This window comes from Labrus mixtus, chromosome 11 (genome assembly GCF_963584025.1).
Source record: "Labrus mixtus chromosome 11, fLabMix1.1, whole genome shotgun sequence".
Lineage (NCBI taxonomy): Eukaryota > Metazoa > Chordata > Actinopteri > Labriformes > Labridae > Labrus > Labrus mixtus.
The window spans coordinates 25185094-25204964 of NC_083622.1; the positions used below are offsets into that span (position 1 = coordinate 25185094).

A 19871-nucleotide genomic window follows, 5' to 3' on the forward strand; every position below is an offset into this window, starting at 1 on the left:
GGGATTACTTGTTTATGTTGTGTATGTATGTAGAGAAAGGTTTTTGCTTTCAGTTATATTACATTTTTATATGAAGTCATGTTTTTTCACAAACTGTATGGACTAGTGTATATGCTAACCTGTGTGACTGATAATGAAAAAGTAAAGACTATGTATACAGTTTTTTATGTTCTCTCATGTAGCTTTCCAAATGTTGTTCATCTCTTATACGATTGAGAGGGTCTGCTTATTCTTATGCTAATGAAATAGACCTTTTAAGTAACAGAGGTATACCAAGGTCAGACAGCATTCATGAAACATGAACTGCTAATTCAATTTGAACAAAAATTAACATTTGAAAGCCACTTTTGTACAAAATGTTTTTTTTTGTTTTGTTTTTTCAATAAGCACAACACTGACAGGTCAGGGTTCATATCCATAATAAAGAACATAAGTCTGTCAAAAGGGATTCAATTTAAATGTTATTTTAACTAAAAACTATGTTTCCTCAATGAACAAAAGACACTGCAGAGAAAAAAGTAAAACATTTCTGGCAGTGGCAAAGGCTGTTTTTGAATGAAACACAATGAATACTTTGAAAAACTGTGCCTCTACATTGCCTGCGAAATACGACCGTTTCTCTCTAAATAACCTGATGGAGTTGTTGATGCCTCTTGCATTGAAACAATGTTTAATCTTCATACTTTTAAAGTTGTTTAAGTCAGGTTGATTGTAGGAGGTCAATGTTCTCAGTGGTGAGGAATAGTACACGCCAGTAGTGTCATAGGGTAAAGAGAATTGGGTAATGACCTTAGTGAACAAATATACTTGCTTCTGTTCTACACACGCAATTCTGGGGTTTGTGGTAACATTTTTGTCCTGCAGTTTTTCTCTCAGAATTAGCTGTTTGCGCAGTAGTGCCAGCTCCTTTTTAATCTTCAGGGCTGCCAGCTGCAAAGAGATAACCCTGTTTTCTCTGTGATTTCAAGGACTGCTGTCTGGATACCCTCCGAGTGGGGCTGCTTTCCATGCACTAAAATTATGCATATTTTAGATGTTGACTGACAACAGTGGTGTAAGCCGTTATCAGGTCATCAGGAGGTAGTCTGTTCTAAATTAGCATTTAGCATTACCAGGACATTTGTTTTCTTAAGTTTTTTTTGTATATAAGAACATGAAAAAGCAGAGGACATGTCTGTGGTCTTTCTGTCAATGAATCTTGTAATCTATGATGTTTCCAGAGTACCTATAAGAGCAGCCAATACATACGCATGTAACCAGACATTTGAATAGCAGCATATCAGTAACAGAAGAGTGCTGCTAATACAGAACAGATGGAGAGCAGCAATGTGAACCAAGCTGTCATCTCTCCTCTTTCAGGAGGCGTCTTAGTTTTCAGGTGCTTGACCCGGCCAAATGTCTCTTTTATATGTTAGCAAATCAATTCAGTTCATTTTAGGTTTTCTGGCATCAGTGACTGTGAGCACAGCATGAAGTGCCTTCAAAGGTACCACACACAATGTGAAATTTATGTTAAACTGCACCCACTGTCGAGTCAAACAGCACTGGGGACACACACTCACAGCAAGTGCAGCCTGAAAAGGTTCAATAACCCACTGTAATACATTTGTTTGAAGAATGTAGTTTTACTTTATGGCTGACAGAATACACTTTAGGCCATGTGGTACAGAATTATCAGCAGAAATGAAAGAGTTAGCGGTGTAACACGGTATTATTCTGGTTAGTAAACCAAAGATTAAGGTCATAAACATTAACAACCTGTAAAATATCCAAGACTAATGTTTCTTCTATTGTACAGCCATGCCTCTGTAGAAAACGTGTCTAGCTCTCCTTGAGTAATACTTGATATTTTTAGAAAGCAAACACATTGTTGAACAAGTGGAGCACTGATTGATAATAGCTGTGGGAAAAATGATGCAAAAGTGGAAAAAAATAGGAAATTACGGAAATTATGCTTTGGATTTTGTGGGCATTCACTTGATTTTATAGATTGTTTTTTGGAAACCAAATACATCTGATTTATAGATTCGATACAGAGGATATGGAGCAGTGTTTCCATGCTTCAGTTTATACAAAGATTAATTCACTACAGCCCCACTTGTAAGACCAATTTTACAAATGAACTAGGCTGGGTTTCCCTGAAGCATTTCAGCAATAAGATATGCCCTAAATTGCAATGGAAGAAGCTAATATGATCTTACTGTTATTGCTTTTCGATAGCCTCATCAACTAAAGAGAAATGCACTTGAGAGAGAAACATAATAAGACAAAGGCACTTGTGGTCTGCTTTCAGTCAATAACACAGACATAATCACAAACTCTGTCTTATGAATCACATCTGACTGACAGGGGTAATGGTGCCAGTGCAAACAATCGTGAAAATAGATCACAATGCGTCAAAATTATTTTTCGACTAGATTTTTCAAAGAGTATTACTTCACGAATAATGATGTGGAAAGAAAATAGAATGTTAATAACTGAACTCCCTTGAGAGCAGATGATTTTACCCAGACGGTAGTTACTCATTTAATTATATAACTCTAAATGCTGGTAGTTCCCGTCCCATGCCCTCATATCATTTGCACTTGAAGGAAGCCTTCCCCCTCAAACTTAGATCTTTAAACTTGGTGCCACTGTTGCATCTGTTGGCAGATCCTTCTGTTAGGATGGTAAAAGTGAATCTGGGGACTGGGAGTAAGAGCTGTTCTTAGCCTTGAACAATTTTATTGAAATTTCTGCCACCCACCATCACTGTTGGTTGATGTTTTAAGGGCAAAATAATAATTAAAGATCAGGACTGATAGAGCTAAGCAGCAGACTTTGTATTGAAGTTATGCTTTTTGACCCAGGAGCCATTCCCTAACCTCTGCCAACAACAGCCAACTTTACATGGAAAAGCAATAATCTGACTATTGACCTTATTCTGAAAAATCTAAATCTTTCTGTCAAAAACAAGTTTGCTGTAATGTACAAAAACATGATGTCTCGTATGAGCTTTGAAAATGTTGAAGATGTAACATTCTTGTTACATGGCAGTGGCTTATACATAATATTCTGTTATACGGGTAAATATCGGAATATTTCTCTCCGTATTAACGTGTCTAGTGCCTTGCAAACAGTGTGGTTTTCAAACCACTGCTAGGCTGAAATAATAATATGATGTTTTCTTACAAATTCCCATTAATTGGTACTTTCAATAGCAGTGGTGACCTTAGTCTCCCTCTAAAGTAAGTAATGTTTTATGTAGTCCCACTCTTGAATTTTGTAACCTGTTAACAAATAGGAATAATTTCTCCTTTTTTTCAAAACACTCATTGAACTGGTGCTCTTGTAATTGCAACTCACCCGAAACACATAATCAACTTTTTGACAAATAGTTATGCAATTTCACATATTACAAGATAGGCAGAAATTTTTATGTTGTTTTTGCATACTTGGTCTTTTGTATCTTTATTCCCCTTTATTACAGAGATCTTGTTTTTTGGAAAATGCTGTGAAAAGTACCATGAATATATGTGAAACATCCTTAAAACCTTTACATTCATAACTAAGCCTGTGTAATCGTTTTCTGTGCATGCAGGAAACAGTGGTGTACTCTCACCTTCGTAAAAGATCTTGAAGCCACTGTTTGATCGACTGTTGTCAGTGGTGAAGAGCAGATAGAGAAAGTTACCGCTGCTGAAGAGAAACTGGGGGACTTGGGTTCCATTAAACGAGCCCACCAGAGGAGACAGTAAGTTGGGACCATCATGCACTTCCAGGAAGTCATAACTGAGCTCAGTCTGAAACCTTAAAAGTAAAAAGAAGCAGAGTGAGTGAGTTGCATAGTATACAAAACAAAACTTCTGTTCTGACTGATGAGACAGTTTGAAGCCATTCAACCTGCTGTGCGTGCAGAGAAAACAAACTGTTTTATACTGGGGAGTAAAATGAGATTATGTACCTTGCACAGCAAATGTTCCTATTATTTCAATAGTATAAGATAAATCTGACATTGTATTGACAACCTTAGGGTGCTACATCATCAAACCAGCAAATCAACAAACACTATCAATAATATAAATAATGTTGACGTAACCTTAAGACATTTTCAGCAATAAAAAACAAAGAATCATATTTTCTAAAATCATTGCCAACATCAACTGCTAAACTGGGCAAAGGAAACGTTTGACTACTTTAAAGAAAGATGGGCAAAAGGTTTTGACATTTTCATGCAGAGTAATTCTTTGTAACAAAGGAGCGTGTCTGCACCTGAAGAACATTGATATCAAATACATTTATTGTTTCTTTTGAATTGTACATAATAAAGATCTGAAAGCCAGACTATGTCTTTATTTTCATTGCAGTTTTCAGAGGAAGTGAGAGAAAGCCAGTCAGCGAGATAAAGAATTACTTGAGGCTTTCAACATTTCTGGAAACTGGGTCCAGGATTGTGCGCCACCTCCTCTGACTTTCTATTTCTAACACAAAAGCTCCCAGGGCTAAGGGTACACCTTCTGTGTTTTTGTACATGTACAGTGTGGATTTCACACGTTATGTGTGTTTATATGCCAACGTCTGTGTCTGTTATTAAATACGTAAAGCATTACCCACATTTACAGTGACATGGTAGTATGTGTGTATACACACTTACACAGGACTGTGTCTCATATGGTTGTCTTTGTGTGAGTGTGTCAGAGTGTATCTATGTTTCACGGCTGAGTTGTTCCATTTGTCATACAAACCTGTCAAAGCTGATCTTGATGGAGGTTCCCGGCTCAGCCTCAATGACCCACTCACAACTCAGGGAGTCTTTGTAGTAGCCTGGCCACCCCGGGGACAGGATGACACCTGACGGCCCAGAGTAGTGGCCCCCGCAAGGAGCTGGTGGAGCAGGGAGATGGAGGACGGTGGGAGGGATGGAGAGGAAAAAGATAAGTTAGGGTTACAAATAGAGAGAAGAAAAATACAACTATAAAAGCTGTTTTTTTTTTAAGATGATATCACACAGTAATCTTTTTGTACCCACATAAAAAACACAGAAAGAAAATAAATATAAGATGAGTCACCATAGGGCTTAGCTTACACAAAAACCTGAAAATAATACGAGATAAAAGCAACCCAGTTTGGGTGAACTGAATGTTCCACATAACCCACTCAGTTTTCTAAACAACAGTCCCTCTCTCATTTTCTCTTTCTAAATCTATAACTGACATATCTGTCCCACAACATCATCACAATGATTAGATCATTTATTTGAGTACCTTCACATTTGGGGATGAGTCCGCTCCACATAACTTTGCCTTCCTCCAGATGGCATGTGATGGTGTCAGCCCCCTGCGTCTTGATAAAGCCCTCCTCACAAACCACTGAGATGGAGCTTCCCAGCTGGAAATTATCCCCAAAGCGCCTGGCATTCAACGGTATGCCAGGGTCAGGGCACTCATTACGCCCAAATGCTTGTAATGAGAAGAAAGAGAACAAGATCTGGTGACAAACGGTCCTGTGTGAATGAGAAATGTGGTCTTTGAGAAAGAGGTAGATAAGGGAAATGGATGTAGCTGTCCATAGGAGAGAGAAAACAACCTAACAGAGGTCTGTTCTGTACACCTGAGGGTGACAACAGCCTTTGTCTTTGGAGCTTGTTGTGACGCCGCCAGGAAAAAAAGAATTACGGTGGCCTTGTTTTAGGCAATGAGGTACAGGAGGTTGGAACTGTATGCACTAAGGCACTTAAGCTGCCCTGAGGGAACATTTTTACTTAAAGTTTAAGCATTCGTTTAAGAAGCACTAGAGGGTAGGAATAAATTTTGTCACTTACTGTTTAGTTTGTATTTTACTCTACATGATCCATTTTTCTCATTAATTTTTTAGATGTAAAAAGGGAACTGTTCATGCAATCATTGTTTCTACATTTGTAGCTTGATATGATGTTATAAAATAAAATCAACAGTCTCTTACTGCTATACGTGATGTTGAACCCTCTCCCAGACATAGAGTGATCAGCCTGAAACTCCAGCTGCAGCACGTTGCTGTTGGACGTCAAGTGAGATGGAACTTCGGCCCCTGAGAAGCGCCCCAGTATTGTGGCACCCGACTGATCCCCATCTTTGATAGTGAGGAAGTCGTAAGGAGGCTCTAGGTCAAAATCGTTGAAGGCCAGGTGGATTCTGGTGCCAGACTCAGAGATAATCAGCCACACGCAGTTCAGGTTGTTTCCGTAGCCCTCTGGGTAGTCAGGAGACAAAACCGTCCCCATTGGAGCGGTGAAGTTGGAGAAGCAGGGGACTGTGTGATACAGGGGGTAAGAAATATTATGATTAAAAAAGGTAAAAATCCCCAGGTGAGGCAATTTGTTGTCCAGCAACTTTCACAGGTCATGTGACTGTCTACACTGTGGATTGTGCCATGACAGGATCAGGCACAAAATATAGAACAATGTCAGCACCGTATAACTAGCTCAGCAATCACAACATAGCACTGCTCCCATGGGTGCTGAGTAGTTAGAGAAACATGAAACTGTAAGAGGGATGGAGCAGAGAAGTGTAAAAAAATACAGCCATACAACAGTATAGAGGAATACTGCACACTGTCCCTATGGACACAGCTATGCTAAACAAAAGTTTCTTGTTATGGATAAATGTGAGCCATAGTGAGGCTCTCAGGAGGAGACAGTATACAGTAGTATAAAAACTTTTTCCTTCCCAATAGTATGCATAGGAAAACATTGTAAACCCTTCCTTCTTCTCTTTCTTCTTAACCCACGAATAAATAAAACAACCATGTGCTACCAACTCTCCACTTTACTGTATGTCTATTTCTGTTTACCCACAATTCACTGCATGGTCATTTAACAACACTGTAATTAATCCTCTGATAGCTTAGTGTCATTGTGAACTTTCCAAGCACAAAAGTAATTGCTTCATTTTCTGTAGTGAAAAATAGCATGTATCAGACTCACATATGCAGATGGGGATATTAGCCGACCACTGATTGTTGTTCTGGCAGGTTATCATCCTCTCCCCGATGAGCTCGAATCCAAACTGGCATTCGAAGCGCAGAACGTTCCCGTTTAAAAATCCACTACCCTCCTGGAAGCCGTACAGAGGTGTGCCAGGGTCACCACAACTCTCTTTGTCAATTTCTGGGGAGGAGTGGAGGAAGGAAGGAGGAATGGAAAGAGGAAAACGAGGGGAAAATAGTAGGATTAAGTCAAGCCAGGTACTTTGAGCTACTTTTTTTCCTTCAACTTTATCTATAAAGGTCCAGGTGAACAGGCTGAGAGCCTGGTTAAGGAAGTCTTTTTAAGAGAAAGATTGAGAAGAGAGTGAGAGATGGACAGATAGAAGGACAAAAAGACAGACAGAGTCGTTCCTTCACTGAACAAAACCCACAGACAGACATGAATACAGACATGCTCTAGTATCATTGCTCTAAGTCTGTGTACCTTTGTAGTTGATCTTGAAGCCGATTGAACCCACACTCTCATCAGACTGGAGATGAAGCCACATCTGATGGGACATGCTGACAATCAGGTCTGGAACAAAGCTTCCAGTCAACCTGTACAGAACATCAGCACAACACACATGGTCATTTCCAAAATGGTTTCCAACAATAAGAAGATGTGGTCTGTTCTGTATACAGTGATGCTTTATTGTGAGCAAGCTTGTTTGTCAATGAAGAAGTCATGTAAAAATGTACAAGTTTTCTTGGCTTCACAACATAATCTGAAATATAAACATTGAACCAGCCCTATAACCTTTTTCACTGCATAAGCAATATTACAGCGCAATATCAAGCATTATATTTAGTACTTACACTTGTATAATGGTTTTAGAATCACCAACTTCCCCTCCATCTCCGATTGTTAGTGAATCATATCCAATTTCCAGGTCAAACTCTTCAAAGTTGATCTGGATCACCTGTAATATAAAACATGTCACTTATGAGCATGACAAAAATGTAGGACCATTTTTACCAGTTCTGTCAACATTTGTGTACATACATATGATGTCATCTTAAAGGACTAGTCTGTCTGCCGGGTAATATTGATTTTTATCAATACAATACGGAGACTTATCCTGTTAGCCAATCTTATTTATGGCATTTATTTATAGGAGCCAGACCCTGTGAAACTGCAGAGCAGTGACAATTGAATCTCAAGTTTTATTACCAAATAACCCACCATCTCATTTATAGGAGATTCATGTTGCTCATTTCTGCAGAGGCTGTTTCTTAAGACAGCTTAACTGTAAGAGGCAAGTTAATGTACAGAAATCCCATGAGAGGCTTTATAGATTTTTGCAAGAATACAACATGTTCAATGATACAATGCACTAAAACCTTGCTGGTACTTTTATGAACTATATGCAAAAGCAGCCCCCTTAAACTCAAGTAAACAAGGCATCCAGAGAAAAGGGGAGTTTAACAAAAAGGTCAACTCCTAATTTGTTTTGAATTTTTATAGATTGAGGCTTTGTAAAATTGTGCCTATCCATTCCCACAACCAAAGGACACAACATATTTCATTCAAAACAAGAATAGAAGCTGACAGCTGCATCTTTTCACATCACTATAGAGTATAACTCTAAGAACCGATAACGGCAGGGCAAATTTAGAAGTCCAACATTTTAATTGCCTGCCCACATTCACCCTTGAGATTTACTTTATGTGTCAGCTGTCATTTTGTCATCTCTTTTTCCCCTCAACAAGTGCACGTAACTTTTCTGAAGATGACATATTCACTGATGAAATTGGCATCAGCAGCTTACACAAAAAATAAAAGTGAGTCCACTTCAGACACAATACACAACAAAGCCACATTATCTCAGCCTACACTTTGTCTACAAGGATTAGTGAGAAATAGAAAGACATTGTAATGATAGTGACACATCTGTTGATGACACACATATGATGGCTGTTCGCTCATCCTTAGCATCCCTTATCTCAAACAATTGGGAAGACAATGCCTGCACAATATCCATGTGTAACAGCCCGATTACAATTCATGCATAAGCATAATTAGCATAATAACACTAATGGACCAAGTTTCAGAGCCAACTCTCTGGCTTGTTAGCCTAGGAGAGGGCATGGCGGCGCAAAGCCATGGCACTTGCCAGTCCTTCAGAGTTGACACTCCTGTGTATATGACTTTCTAGAATACCAAATAGAGAGCCAGAATGAATGTAGGAGAGCAGTAATGACCATTAGGAAAACAGCTTTGACCTCTTCCCTTTGGGGACAAGCTGGTCTCATTCAATCATTATTTCTCTCCATTTCTGTAACCCCAGATGAATGAAGCAAATCGCTTCGTTCCAAAAGCCTGGTCAAATTGGTAGTCCAGTGAGAACTGAAATGTGATACACTGCAGCTCTGTACATTAATGAGGGATAGTAACAGTGGATTTAACGCAATATAGATGCATATTCTATGCAACCTTTTCCCACCTTCGGAAGACCTTGGCAAACAGATGCATACACAAATCTGTCTGCAGGAAGGGAATACCCGAACAATTGCTGCACTCTGCAGGTACAGAGTTTTTTAATGCAAAACAATGAGGTAGTCAAGTTATTGTTACCTGATGGTTTTGAAATTAGTGTTGGCAGACATTTATTTATATCTGGTAATTATTTTCACTTTGAACAGAAACCAAGACCTTCATCTTGCCTCTGTTATTTACAACCCACTTTATCATAGCAGTGAGTGAATATTTATGCTTTAATACAGATATGAACAGGTAAGGCTGTGGTCTGTTATATGGATTGTAGTTTTGTGTCAGGGTAAGAGTTAGCTAAGATAGTATCAAGTGATAATTTGTGATTCCAATGGGAGTTACTGGTGGGTCTTTGATGGCTTTGATGAATTTCAAGAAACTACAGTCACGTAACACCTCATACTCTATTGTATTACCTTGTTAGGATCACTTGCGGTGATGATCCAAACACACTGGGAGTTACTTTCATACTGGATTGGGAAATTAGGAGATGTAAAAGTCCCAGAGGGTCCCTGAAGATTGGATCCACAAGTTTTCACTGCAACAGAGATAAACATGAAGACAATGTTTATGCATAAAATTAAAGACAGATTCAACACATCCTTGGTTATTTAAAAAAACATACATTTATACACTATATACTAAGTATAAGATCTCTACAGAACCTTCAAGTCAGGTATGGTAAATTCACAATAAATAAGCTCAGACAGCAGTACAATAACTCCTGCATTGTAATATGACAACAAAGGCAGTATGGTGTTTGCACAAGTAGAGAGAAGGTCTATTAGCTGCGTTTCCATTAATCAAATTCTAAAAGGTGCTTGAGGTATTATGAAACATAGAAAAACATCCAAAGCCTTTTGGAATGGAAAAGCACAGTGCTGCAGCAGAGGGCTTTCATACATAATTAACAGAAATGAACTTTCCTCTATCTGCATAGAGCCCGTATCCAGAGGCACTGCCTTAATCAAACTGTTTTATTAGCTCTTCAGAAGCCTCGCTCACCCTTGCAGTTGGGTCTGTGGTCGCTCCAAGCAGCGAAGACTTCGGCTACGCGCTGGCAGGTAATCGTTTTGGAACCCTGCAGCACATGGTCTTCATCACAGGTAAATTGAGCAGTTGCTCCGATGCTGAAAAGATAACAAACACCATTAGCACCTGAAAAAGCAATCAATTCACCAAAAATGACTCCTGGTGCAATCTCTAATTCATTATTTAATTCATGGCATTCATTCAAGGTTTACAGTGTGCTCTATATAGTTGAATGAATAAATTCAACCAGCTATTTTTTTGTCCGACTGTCCCAGTTGAAACTATATTACAAAGATGCCCTCTCACATAGTAAGCCATTTTTGCACATGGATTGACAACCAACTCAATAACGTTCACATATAAATGCTATACATGAAGTATAAAGCTAATGGAGACCAGGGGAGAATGATCTTAGGCATGGAGGGTGTATATTGAAAAATGTTTTCTTCTGATGAACCTTGGAGTGGATTTAAGTGTAAGGGGGGGAAACTATACTGCAAAATACCTGCAAAAATCTTTTCAATCAAACATTTGATATATTATCGCAATACAACAGAGTTTCAAAGCTGATGCATGTTAACCTTAAATGTCTTGATCTGGGCTTATGCACACAGGTTGTTCACTCTATACAACCTGATACTTGTATGTGGAGCCTGTTCTCTGTGTTTCTCTTCTATATTAATCTGAACTCCGTCACTCCAGCTGCTGAAGCACAAACTCACCTGAAGTCAGAGCCGCTCCGTTTGCCATTCTCCGGCTCCCCTGGGTCAGGGCAGTAATTAGACACCTGTTTGATTCCTCCTTCATTCACTGAGTGAGAAAGAGAAGGACCAAACGTGCTGTGAGAGAGACACTTAAACTGTCAAAGCTTCCGTACTTTCAGAAAACACCCACTGCAGTGAAAAGCATATCAAAAAATATCTGTTTTGATGTTCAGTAGTTTTGTTTGGTAAAAGAAGTTGATGCCAGGGATCACATAGTTAGACAAATTGACCTCATCTCTCAATGTCAGAGACTTCCAACTGCCAGTTATTTGGCAGTGCTGTTGTGAATACACTCTTGTGTTTTGTGATATCAAATGGAGTGCCAAGGGTAAATGCAACTCTCTCACATGAGCTAGACAACATAGAGAGAAACATATCTGAGTCCAATAGGTACTAAGAGGATTATATAACCTCCAGCTATCAATTCCAACAGCTACAATAATCACTCAGTGAGCCTCTCCATACATAACAATAGTTTAAAAACACAAGATAAAGCCTTGCAGATATCACAGGAGTATATCCTTTACTGCAGTAGGAATGTAAAGACAAGGATTGAAAGGAGGAAAATAGTTAAAAATGTGATTTGTGCTTTGACTTTTAACAAGCTCATCTCTCCCTCGCATTATAAACTGTAAATAAATCACAGGCTGCATTCACATGAAATGAAATTCATTAAATATGTAGAATCATAATTATTGTTTAAGTTTGTTTTAATGTTTGCAATAAGACATCCATACCCCCATACACACAAAGACCCTTCTGTTTTAACGCGCATTCCTTCCCTTCTTTGACTTCCTTCAGGAAGTTCATTAGCTTTGAAGTTAATTGTTGCGGGTTATAACACAGTTATGAGTTCTATTATATGCAATGAATGCACAGGGAATATGAAGCTTCTCTTCTTGTCTTAAATGATATACAGTATTGTCTGGCGGAAGAGATTACAGCCCTCTGCATTATTCATGTCTCTATGCGATGCAAAATCTACCACACGTAAGGTAATAAAGATTACAACCTGTTGTCACTGAAGCGTTTAGCACAGTGTGGAGTTCGAGGGAATTGTGTTTCAGATTTATGTTAATGACGGAGCTCCGCAAGCAATTAAAATGCATTCACTTCAGCCTGAAGTGGACACAAATCATCTGACAAGTGAGTGGTCACTCAACCTTGACTACTGCTGTGTGTAGATCACACAGTGCATGAAGTCATTCTAATGTATTGCTCAAATAATACAGAATAAGAGGATTCTGGCCGACTGCGACTGACAGAATTTAGCATTTGTTGCTGCCATATACATAACAAGCCCTGGTCTAGCGGAGGTCTTTTGTGTCAGGACATGGAGTCTGGGACAGCAGGTTAAATAGGTCATCAGAAAGAAAAGGGGACTGTACTTCTGCAAAATCTAGTACTGTAGCTTAATCCCTTCACTGAAGGATGCAGCAAAAAAGGAGGCACGAAAGAAAGCAACACCAGAACGCCAGCCCTACATAAACAAAAAACAATAAAAACAGTTGCATAAGAAAAATAAAAGACTTACTCAAAGACAGTTTGTTAGTGTTGTCCTTTCCTGGTAATAATTTTACCCCTCTGGATTTAAGCTCTCCAGAGCTTTTCACTGGTCGAGAGCAATAGAAAGAGTTCATTAGATAAAAGAAGTTACAGTATTAGATGTGAGAAGATACAGTACAAGTGTTTTCTTTCTCTGGATAATACTGGTCCTATGAAGAACATCAAAATATAATTGCGTCTGGTGAACATCCTTTTTCAAAATAAATGAGTCCAACTGCTCTGTGATCCCTGCCTAAGGGATGCCCTCCCAGTTATATAAAAGCTAAATTAGTTTCTCATGTTTGTTTGTTTGTTTATATAACTCAGACATATTAAACAGTGGATGGAAATTGATTGGTCAGAGCAGATTTAATGGTTAAAGCTTGCAGGGGAAACTAAGCAAAATCAAAGAGAAGCCTAAGGACTGCAATATTACTTATTAAGACCGTCTAATTAAACACAGCAGGGGCCATATTGCACACAAAAGCCAGGTGATGCAAGCAGCTGTCATAACTTTGAATTACCAACACAATAGCCAAAAGCAATTAATAATGAACCAAGCAAAACAAGGCCATTTGAATTTAAAAACATCAAGACAATGGCTCTCCTCTGATCTTGAACTAAAGGTCAACTTGTTAATCCAACCTGTTTTTAAACATCATTTTGATGTGAATCTATTCAGTGACCAGATAAGGCTTGTTATATGCTCAAAATGAAACTGCACAATAAACCCCTAAGTGCCTCTCTTGTCTTAAAAAATATCTGCCCTTTACATCATACATAACAAATGCGTTTAAAAAATGCTTTACTGCTGCACAACAATCCTCTGCAATAGATGAGAAATGTAGTGCAATTGATTTTATGTCGTTATTTAGACGCCAGAGAGTCGCCACACATGCATGTTACTGAAAGTTTTTATAGAGCCGTTTATGGTGAAGTTGCAGTTTTCATATCTGGCTTGGGGCCCGGCTTTAAGCCTCAATGTTATAGTATATGCAGCACATACTTTGACTTTACAGTCATGCCAAAGAACAATGTCAGGGTAATGGATTATTGAGCTCCAAGAGTTTTTATAAGGTGGAAAGTGTATACGGTACTTATCTCTCACATTTTGATTAACAAGGCCCTTTGAAGTCAATGGTTTGAAGCAGAAAGGCCTTCATGCCCTCTACGGAGGGGGTATTAATCAAACTGTTTAATATTCAGTTAACAAAGATCAAAAACATGTTTTGTAATTACAGTGTGATATTCCTACAATGATCCCATTTTCATTCAAGTAGGATGCCCTCTATTAGGTTGTGCAAATGAAGTAATCTTGTCTTACCTTGATACTGGGCCCTGAAGCCTTTGTGGCGGTGGCTGCTCTCTGTCACGAAATGCAGCCGCAGCCAGTTTTTGTTGCTGATGATGGGTGCTGGAATATTCATTCCAGTAATCCTGAGAGATGACAATCACAAATAAATAAAAAATCACAAGTCATCTGTTTTAGCTTTTACTCAACAGCAAAGCTTTCTTGATCCAGGCATACCTGTGCTGCCTAGTCACTTTAAATAAAGTTAAATAAATATGCAAATTATGAACAAAAACCTTAGAGAGAACAATTATGACCTTCAATGAATTTAACAAGAAACTACACCAGCTATGGATGATGGATTAAATTATATATTCCAGTTTGCCGTCACAGTAAGTCAGGCATCCGAAAAAAAGTCAGTTGGGACAGTCTACAAGACAATGTTGTATGATTGAGCCCTGCGTGCCTACATTAGCTTGGTAGGGAAAAAGGGAAAACTTATTTTATACATATGCCCCCACTAGTTCATGTTAGTGCATGTGTGTTTGTGTGTGTGTAATTTATTTGACTTTTGACTGGCCTTAGGTGACTCCATGGGAAATGACAAATAAAAGTGGCATTGAAAGAAAGAGGAAGAGACAAGAGAAGAGGGATGAGAAAAAACAAAGAGGAAAGGGGAGGTTTTTCCCTTGGTGGCCATTTCAGATATAAGAAATACATTGGTTACACTACTTGACATTTGATTTATTTAATTATTTATCAGTTTATTTGTCAGGGACAATACATGTAGACATTGTTACATCTTATTAAAGTGAAACCGATGCAATGTATATATAGGACTTCTAGCCATAGCTGAATTGCAGTCCTTTTCCCTGGATAGGCTTTTAGGAAATATCAAAATAAGGAATAAATTTTGTGTTTACACCTGCTGTTTAAATGTTTAATGTATGAAGGTAAATGCAGGTAAAGCATCTAATGCCGCAATGCAGAAGTACGCAAAAAAAAGTTGCATGTCAGACAGATTATAGGCTTTTGCAATTTTTACTTTTCAACTTACTGACAAACTAAATGGGATTTTTAAATACTGATATTTAATCCAAATCATCAATCGCAGGGGAGATGATGGCAGCTCGTAGAGGAGAGTTAAAAGGTAATTGATTTTCACACAAAAGTTGACCTTTCTCTCGTTGTGTCATTGATAAAATGCTAATGACACCAATATGCGGGCAGAATGAAAAAGAGCAGCCTTCAGGTTAGCTGAGCTATTTAGAGGAAACTGTCTCAATTTTTCCAGAAGAGGAAGCTGCAAATTATCTGCTAGATTTCTGCAAGTAGTCTACAAGAAAATAGATTGTGACAATAAAGCTGAACCGATCCAGAAGTTGCTCGGATGCTCCTGGCAGCACAGGAGTGATGTTACAAATTTAAGACCCGCGGAGGTGAATATACTGTTGTCAGAAAAGGAAAGCATGGCAGGGGATGTGAAACATGATGTGCAATCAGCAGTAAATAAAGGCTTAATGGCACCTTATAGAGGACTTGCTGAAATGGGTACATTTGTATCTACGTTCGGTAAACCATTCTATTAATTTATGTAAGAGCACTCTGCAAGCAAAAACCTCCCTGCTACATAAAACAAGTACTAAGTGAAAAATATGTATTGTCTTCTTGTTTCGTTTTGGATATGCCTGGTTTGCACTGAGGAAATACACTCCGTCACTGCTCCCTCCAGCTGCTGTACTCCCAGTGAGAGCAGATGCTTTCAGGAACACAAATGTGCTCGTAGGGTTTAAGTCAGCACAGAAGGAAGGCTTACATCATCTGATGTGCGCTGACAAATTAATGACTGGTGCACTGAAATCTTCTTATGCTTTCTTTGATGAAGATTTTTAATTGATATAAATGATCAGTTTATTGACAATGTGTCATGTCATTTTTCTTCTAACGCTGTCCTGAAATGTCCAGCATGTGGTAAAATGTTTAGCAGCAGCCAAATGGTTATGCAAAATAATTTAGGGCTACTTCACAAAACTTTTATGCTCATCACTCGTACTCCTCGATGTAACTGTCATCAAAACAAATAATTTACTTGTGGAGAGTGGGCTGCACAGTCTCCTTAGAACAGATAACAACAAGTGAGTGCTGTCTAGTGTTTTGTCATTGTATCTCCTTAGTGCATATTGAGTGACAAAAGAGGAGAAGGATTCCTCCCATAATGCACTGCCACTCTTTCTCAGACTCACTCCGACTGTTATTTGTTCTACCGTAGATATAAAATATGGCGTTTCAGAGATTACGTCTTGGCAGGAGTGCAGTGTTTTCATGTGCTTGGTGTAATCCATGTTTTAGCTTGCTTCATATGCTTGATTTGGGGTGATTTGGACTAATGGTTGCTTCTGACATAGGTTTGTGAGGGTCATCAGAAAGCTCTCGTGAAGTTATCTCAGTAAAACAGGTCTAATTTGAAAGGCTGAGGGGTTAAGGGTGCACGGCTATCTCATCAAAATGCCAGCATAACGAGTCCCTGTGTGCAGGTGCTGTGGCCAAATGTAACCTTGAGGCCAAAGCTTTATGTTGAAATCTCTGGTGTCACTGCTTTTTACAGACCAGGGTTATACCTAGGTTCACCCATTATATTGAGCCACCAATTCAAATTTGTCAAAAAGGATAGGACCAGGTAATATGTCTTTCCATCCTACACATATTCTATAAAATTTGACAGAAGGAGTAATAGCAAAAATATTTTATGGGACAAGGAAGAAGCCGTTGCTCTCTCTCTCGTCAGGGACTGTTGAGAATATGATCTCGTACAGCTTGGTGCCAGTCTGTCAGCAGAAAAATGAGCCAGTTACGGAATATCTTGTAGCTTCTTACATTATTTACCCCAGTAGAATACCTGGGTCAATTGTCAATTCACATTCCTTTAATTAAGCATTGGATCCTGACTGCAGTGGAGGAAAGCATTTGGAGGCATTTTGATGGGTAAGAAGATCAATAACAACTCCCACAAAGAAGAAATTGAATCTAATACACATGGTAATTTAAGCAAAGTTGGTCATTTAGCTGCAGGGCACCTCTTGCTCTAAATCGGCTTTGAATATTGTAATCTTCTGCTGACAACCATTGAAACACTCTTTTGGAATAGGGTTGTTCATATTCAAGAAGTTAAGTAAAATACATGCAAATTACTTGGTCAATATCAATATCTATTTTTACAGTCAAGTGTTCTTAGTATGTTAAAAACTAACACAGTCAATGTTAGAGAAGGAAATCAGTGGATGAGAGAAAAACTTGAAAAAAATATTCTGGTCACATATCAAGGAACAAGGTGGATGTAATGTCTGTAAAACCTTTCAGGTTTATGTTCTGTTTCTGTTTTTGAAATAATGAATGACGTGTAATCTAAGGCTTGTTATTTTTGCCCTTTGTGAACAGGCCTGTACATTCATATTAAAGGTCAGAAGAATATCAAAGAATTGTTTTCTCAGTGTAGATAGACGCCAATGTCGGCATTTATCAAAGGAAACAGATTTTTATGTTTTGGTCTATTTTTGCGGTGATTGATGTGCAGCCTCACATCAACCTTCCAGAGCGTGACAATGATGGAATCAATAAACTCATTTGCGGAGATCTGATAGAAATCCTCCATTGATAAAAGGATAAAAGCTGCTAAGAGGTGTCAGCAAAACATATTTTTTTGCCCTAGAGTCCTGGACTTTGTATACTTTCAACTTTCAGGAATGGTTCTTCAGTATAAGAAACCATCCATCATCTAGTTTCAGGAAATTGCAAGTGCAACCTGCCCTAGCAAACTTATTAAGGCTATTCCATGTGTCAAAATGAATTAAATGCCATAAGTAATTTTATCTAGATGAAATAAAGAGTATGTTTTGACTTCATTCAATCCTTTAAGATTACATTTATGCAAACAGCACTGTTGCTTTTTTCTATGCTTATTCCACAGCACTGAAGCTAATCATTTTGTCAGGATTAAGGTTTCCTTATTGCATTAATTTGGCTGCAGGCATATTTCTACTTATGTTTATCACTTGATAAAAACAACTTGTAATATTAAGGGTTGACAGAGGGTGAAGTTAAGTTGGGTCAAGCTTGAACACCATTTGCCTGAAAGAGGCAAAGAAGAGATGTTAAATCTGGCTGACTTGAAGGTGCCAGGCTGTCAATCATCGTTAAGCAGCTCTGAACCTCAAGGGTAAATTGACAGTTTGCCTGTCTCTGCCTGCAGCTGGTGCTGTATGTTAGGGAGCTTCAGAGTTTAGCCGGCCAATGGCCTTGTATGCCATAAGAGACACTCATAAAAATAGAGAGTGAGAGCAAAGAATTTTATGGGCATGGAATTGCTTGCTTTGAATTGTGTTTGTTTGCTTGTCTGTTTGTTTACCTGGCCCAGTTGAAGGCATCGCTCTAATATTCTGGCCCCAATGCACTCAAGCTCACTGGGTCCCAGTTGGATTGTAGGGCTTAAAATGAGAACTCTGCCTGACAGCCTGTGACATTCGGTGACATAAAATAGCATCATCTTGGCGTTTCAAAGCATTCAAGTGAAGCATGGTGACCACTCCGCACAAATAGTAAAACTCCCAAAACTAAAGGCAGAGCTTGTTTAACTGCTGTTCCTGATAAATGAACATAGTTGATGTTTTGTTTGACCTCTGTTTGAACACTGGGATGCAAAAAGCTTAGCTGAATATGTCACTTCACCCTTAGGGGCTACGAATCATATTGTGTGTGATACATTAAAATATCTCTTTGACATTGTTTTAATTGTACAAATGCCTCACTCCATGACCTTGAAAACTGAGTGCAAAGGTGTGGCCACAAATGGAGGTAAAAAATATACTAACATGGTTTTTTCTTGACAGATGTAATAATTCCTGGATTTGATCTGTAATCTATTAAATGTTTTTAAAGGGTTCGTTCATGATTCTTTTTGATTTTGATATACTTTATTAATCCGGGTTTACACTCTGTTATTTTAGGGACATGATTCTCACACACATAGGTCCGTATCACATACATGCACAAACAGGGCCTGTGGACATGCATTGGTGGAGAGATGTCAGAGTGGGGCTGCTACACACTGCAATGCAGAGAGCGCACAAGAGCGGATGGGGGTTCGGTGCCTTGCTCAAGGGCACCTCATTCATCAGGAGATAAAGAGAATATTTGAACATACTAGGGATGAACTTAAAGTTTGTGTGTTACAGAATTAACAGTTAGACTTATAGATACTTATAGAAATCTGTTTGTTGGTGTCAAACTCAGGTTAACGGGCCAGAATATTACAAAAGATGCAGTTTGTCATTATTTGAATCTTTCACTACATGACAACAGACTCTAATGTCTGAATATAATGTATTACCAAATGACTATAATAATTACCAGTAATAAACTGTAAATTAAAAATTTAAAAGTAAATATATAGTACATGAAACAATATAACACAGTATTTCCCACATGGGGCTCTGAGGCATTAAACTAGAGACATTTATTTTTTTACCTGAAATAAGAGGGCGACCTGATGGTCCGTCAAAACAAATCAGTGACATTCATATCAGGTCTCTGTCACGCTCTTTAGTTACGTCAACAGACAATACTTAGCAGTCATCACCACACTCAGAGCACCTCTTCTTTTGACTCTCCCTGTCTCCCAGCGACACAGTGTCTGCCTCTCTCTCCCACTCTGACAACTCTCAGGGACAACAAAGCTCGTAGCTCAGTGATTGATTAGCGCCTCTTCCAGCCA

At 38.6% G+C, this 19871-nt stretch overlaps 1 protein-coding gene across 1 annotated transcript in view; it reads right to left on the reverse strand.

The window, feature by feature from the left end:
* LOC132984272 (CUB and sushi domain-containing protein 3-like) overlaps nucleotides 1-19871 on the reverse strand; it is a 226300-nt gene that overhangs the window by 129861 nt on the left and 76568 nt on the right. Inside the window, exons 6-17 of the mRNA XM_061051035.1 lie at nucleotides 14138-14250; nucleotides 12803-12880; nucleotides 11227-11314; nucleotides 10478-10602; nucleotides 9889-10010; nucleotides 7798-7901; nucleotides 7427-7539; nucleotides 6941-7123; nucleotides 5941-6267; nucleotides 5244-5438; nucleotides 4725-4863; nucleotides 3602-3789 (exon numbers count right to left, since the gene is read on the reverse strand). Coding sequence (XP_060907018.1) covers nucleotides 3602-3789; nucleotides 4725-4863; nucleotides 5244-5438; nucleotides 5941-6267; nucleotides 6941-7123; nucleotides 7427-7539; nucleotides 7798-7901; nucleotides 9889-10010; nucleotides 10478-10602; nucleotides 11227-11314; nucleotides 12803-12880; nucleotides 14138-14250 — 1775 coding nt within the window. The remainder of the gene's footprint in view (nucleotides 1-3601; nucleotides 3790-4724; nucleotides 4864-5243; nucleotides 5439-5940; nucleotides 6268-6940; nucleotides 7124-7426; nucleotides 7540-7797; nucleotides 7902-9888; nucleotides 10011-10477; nucleotides 10603-11226; nucleotides 11315-12802; nucleotides 12881-14137; nucleotides 14251-19871) is intronic.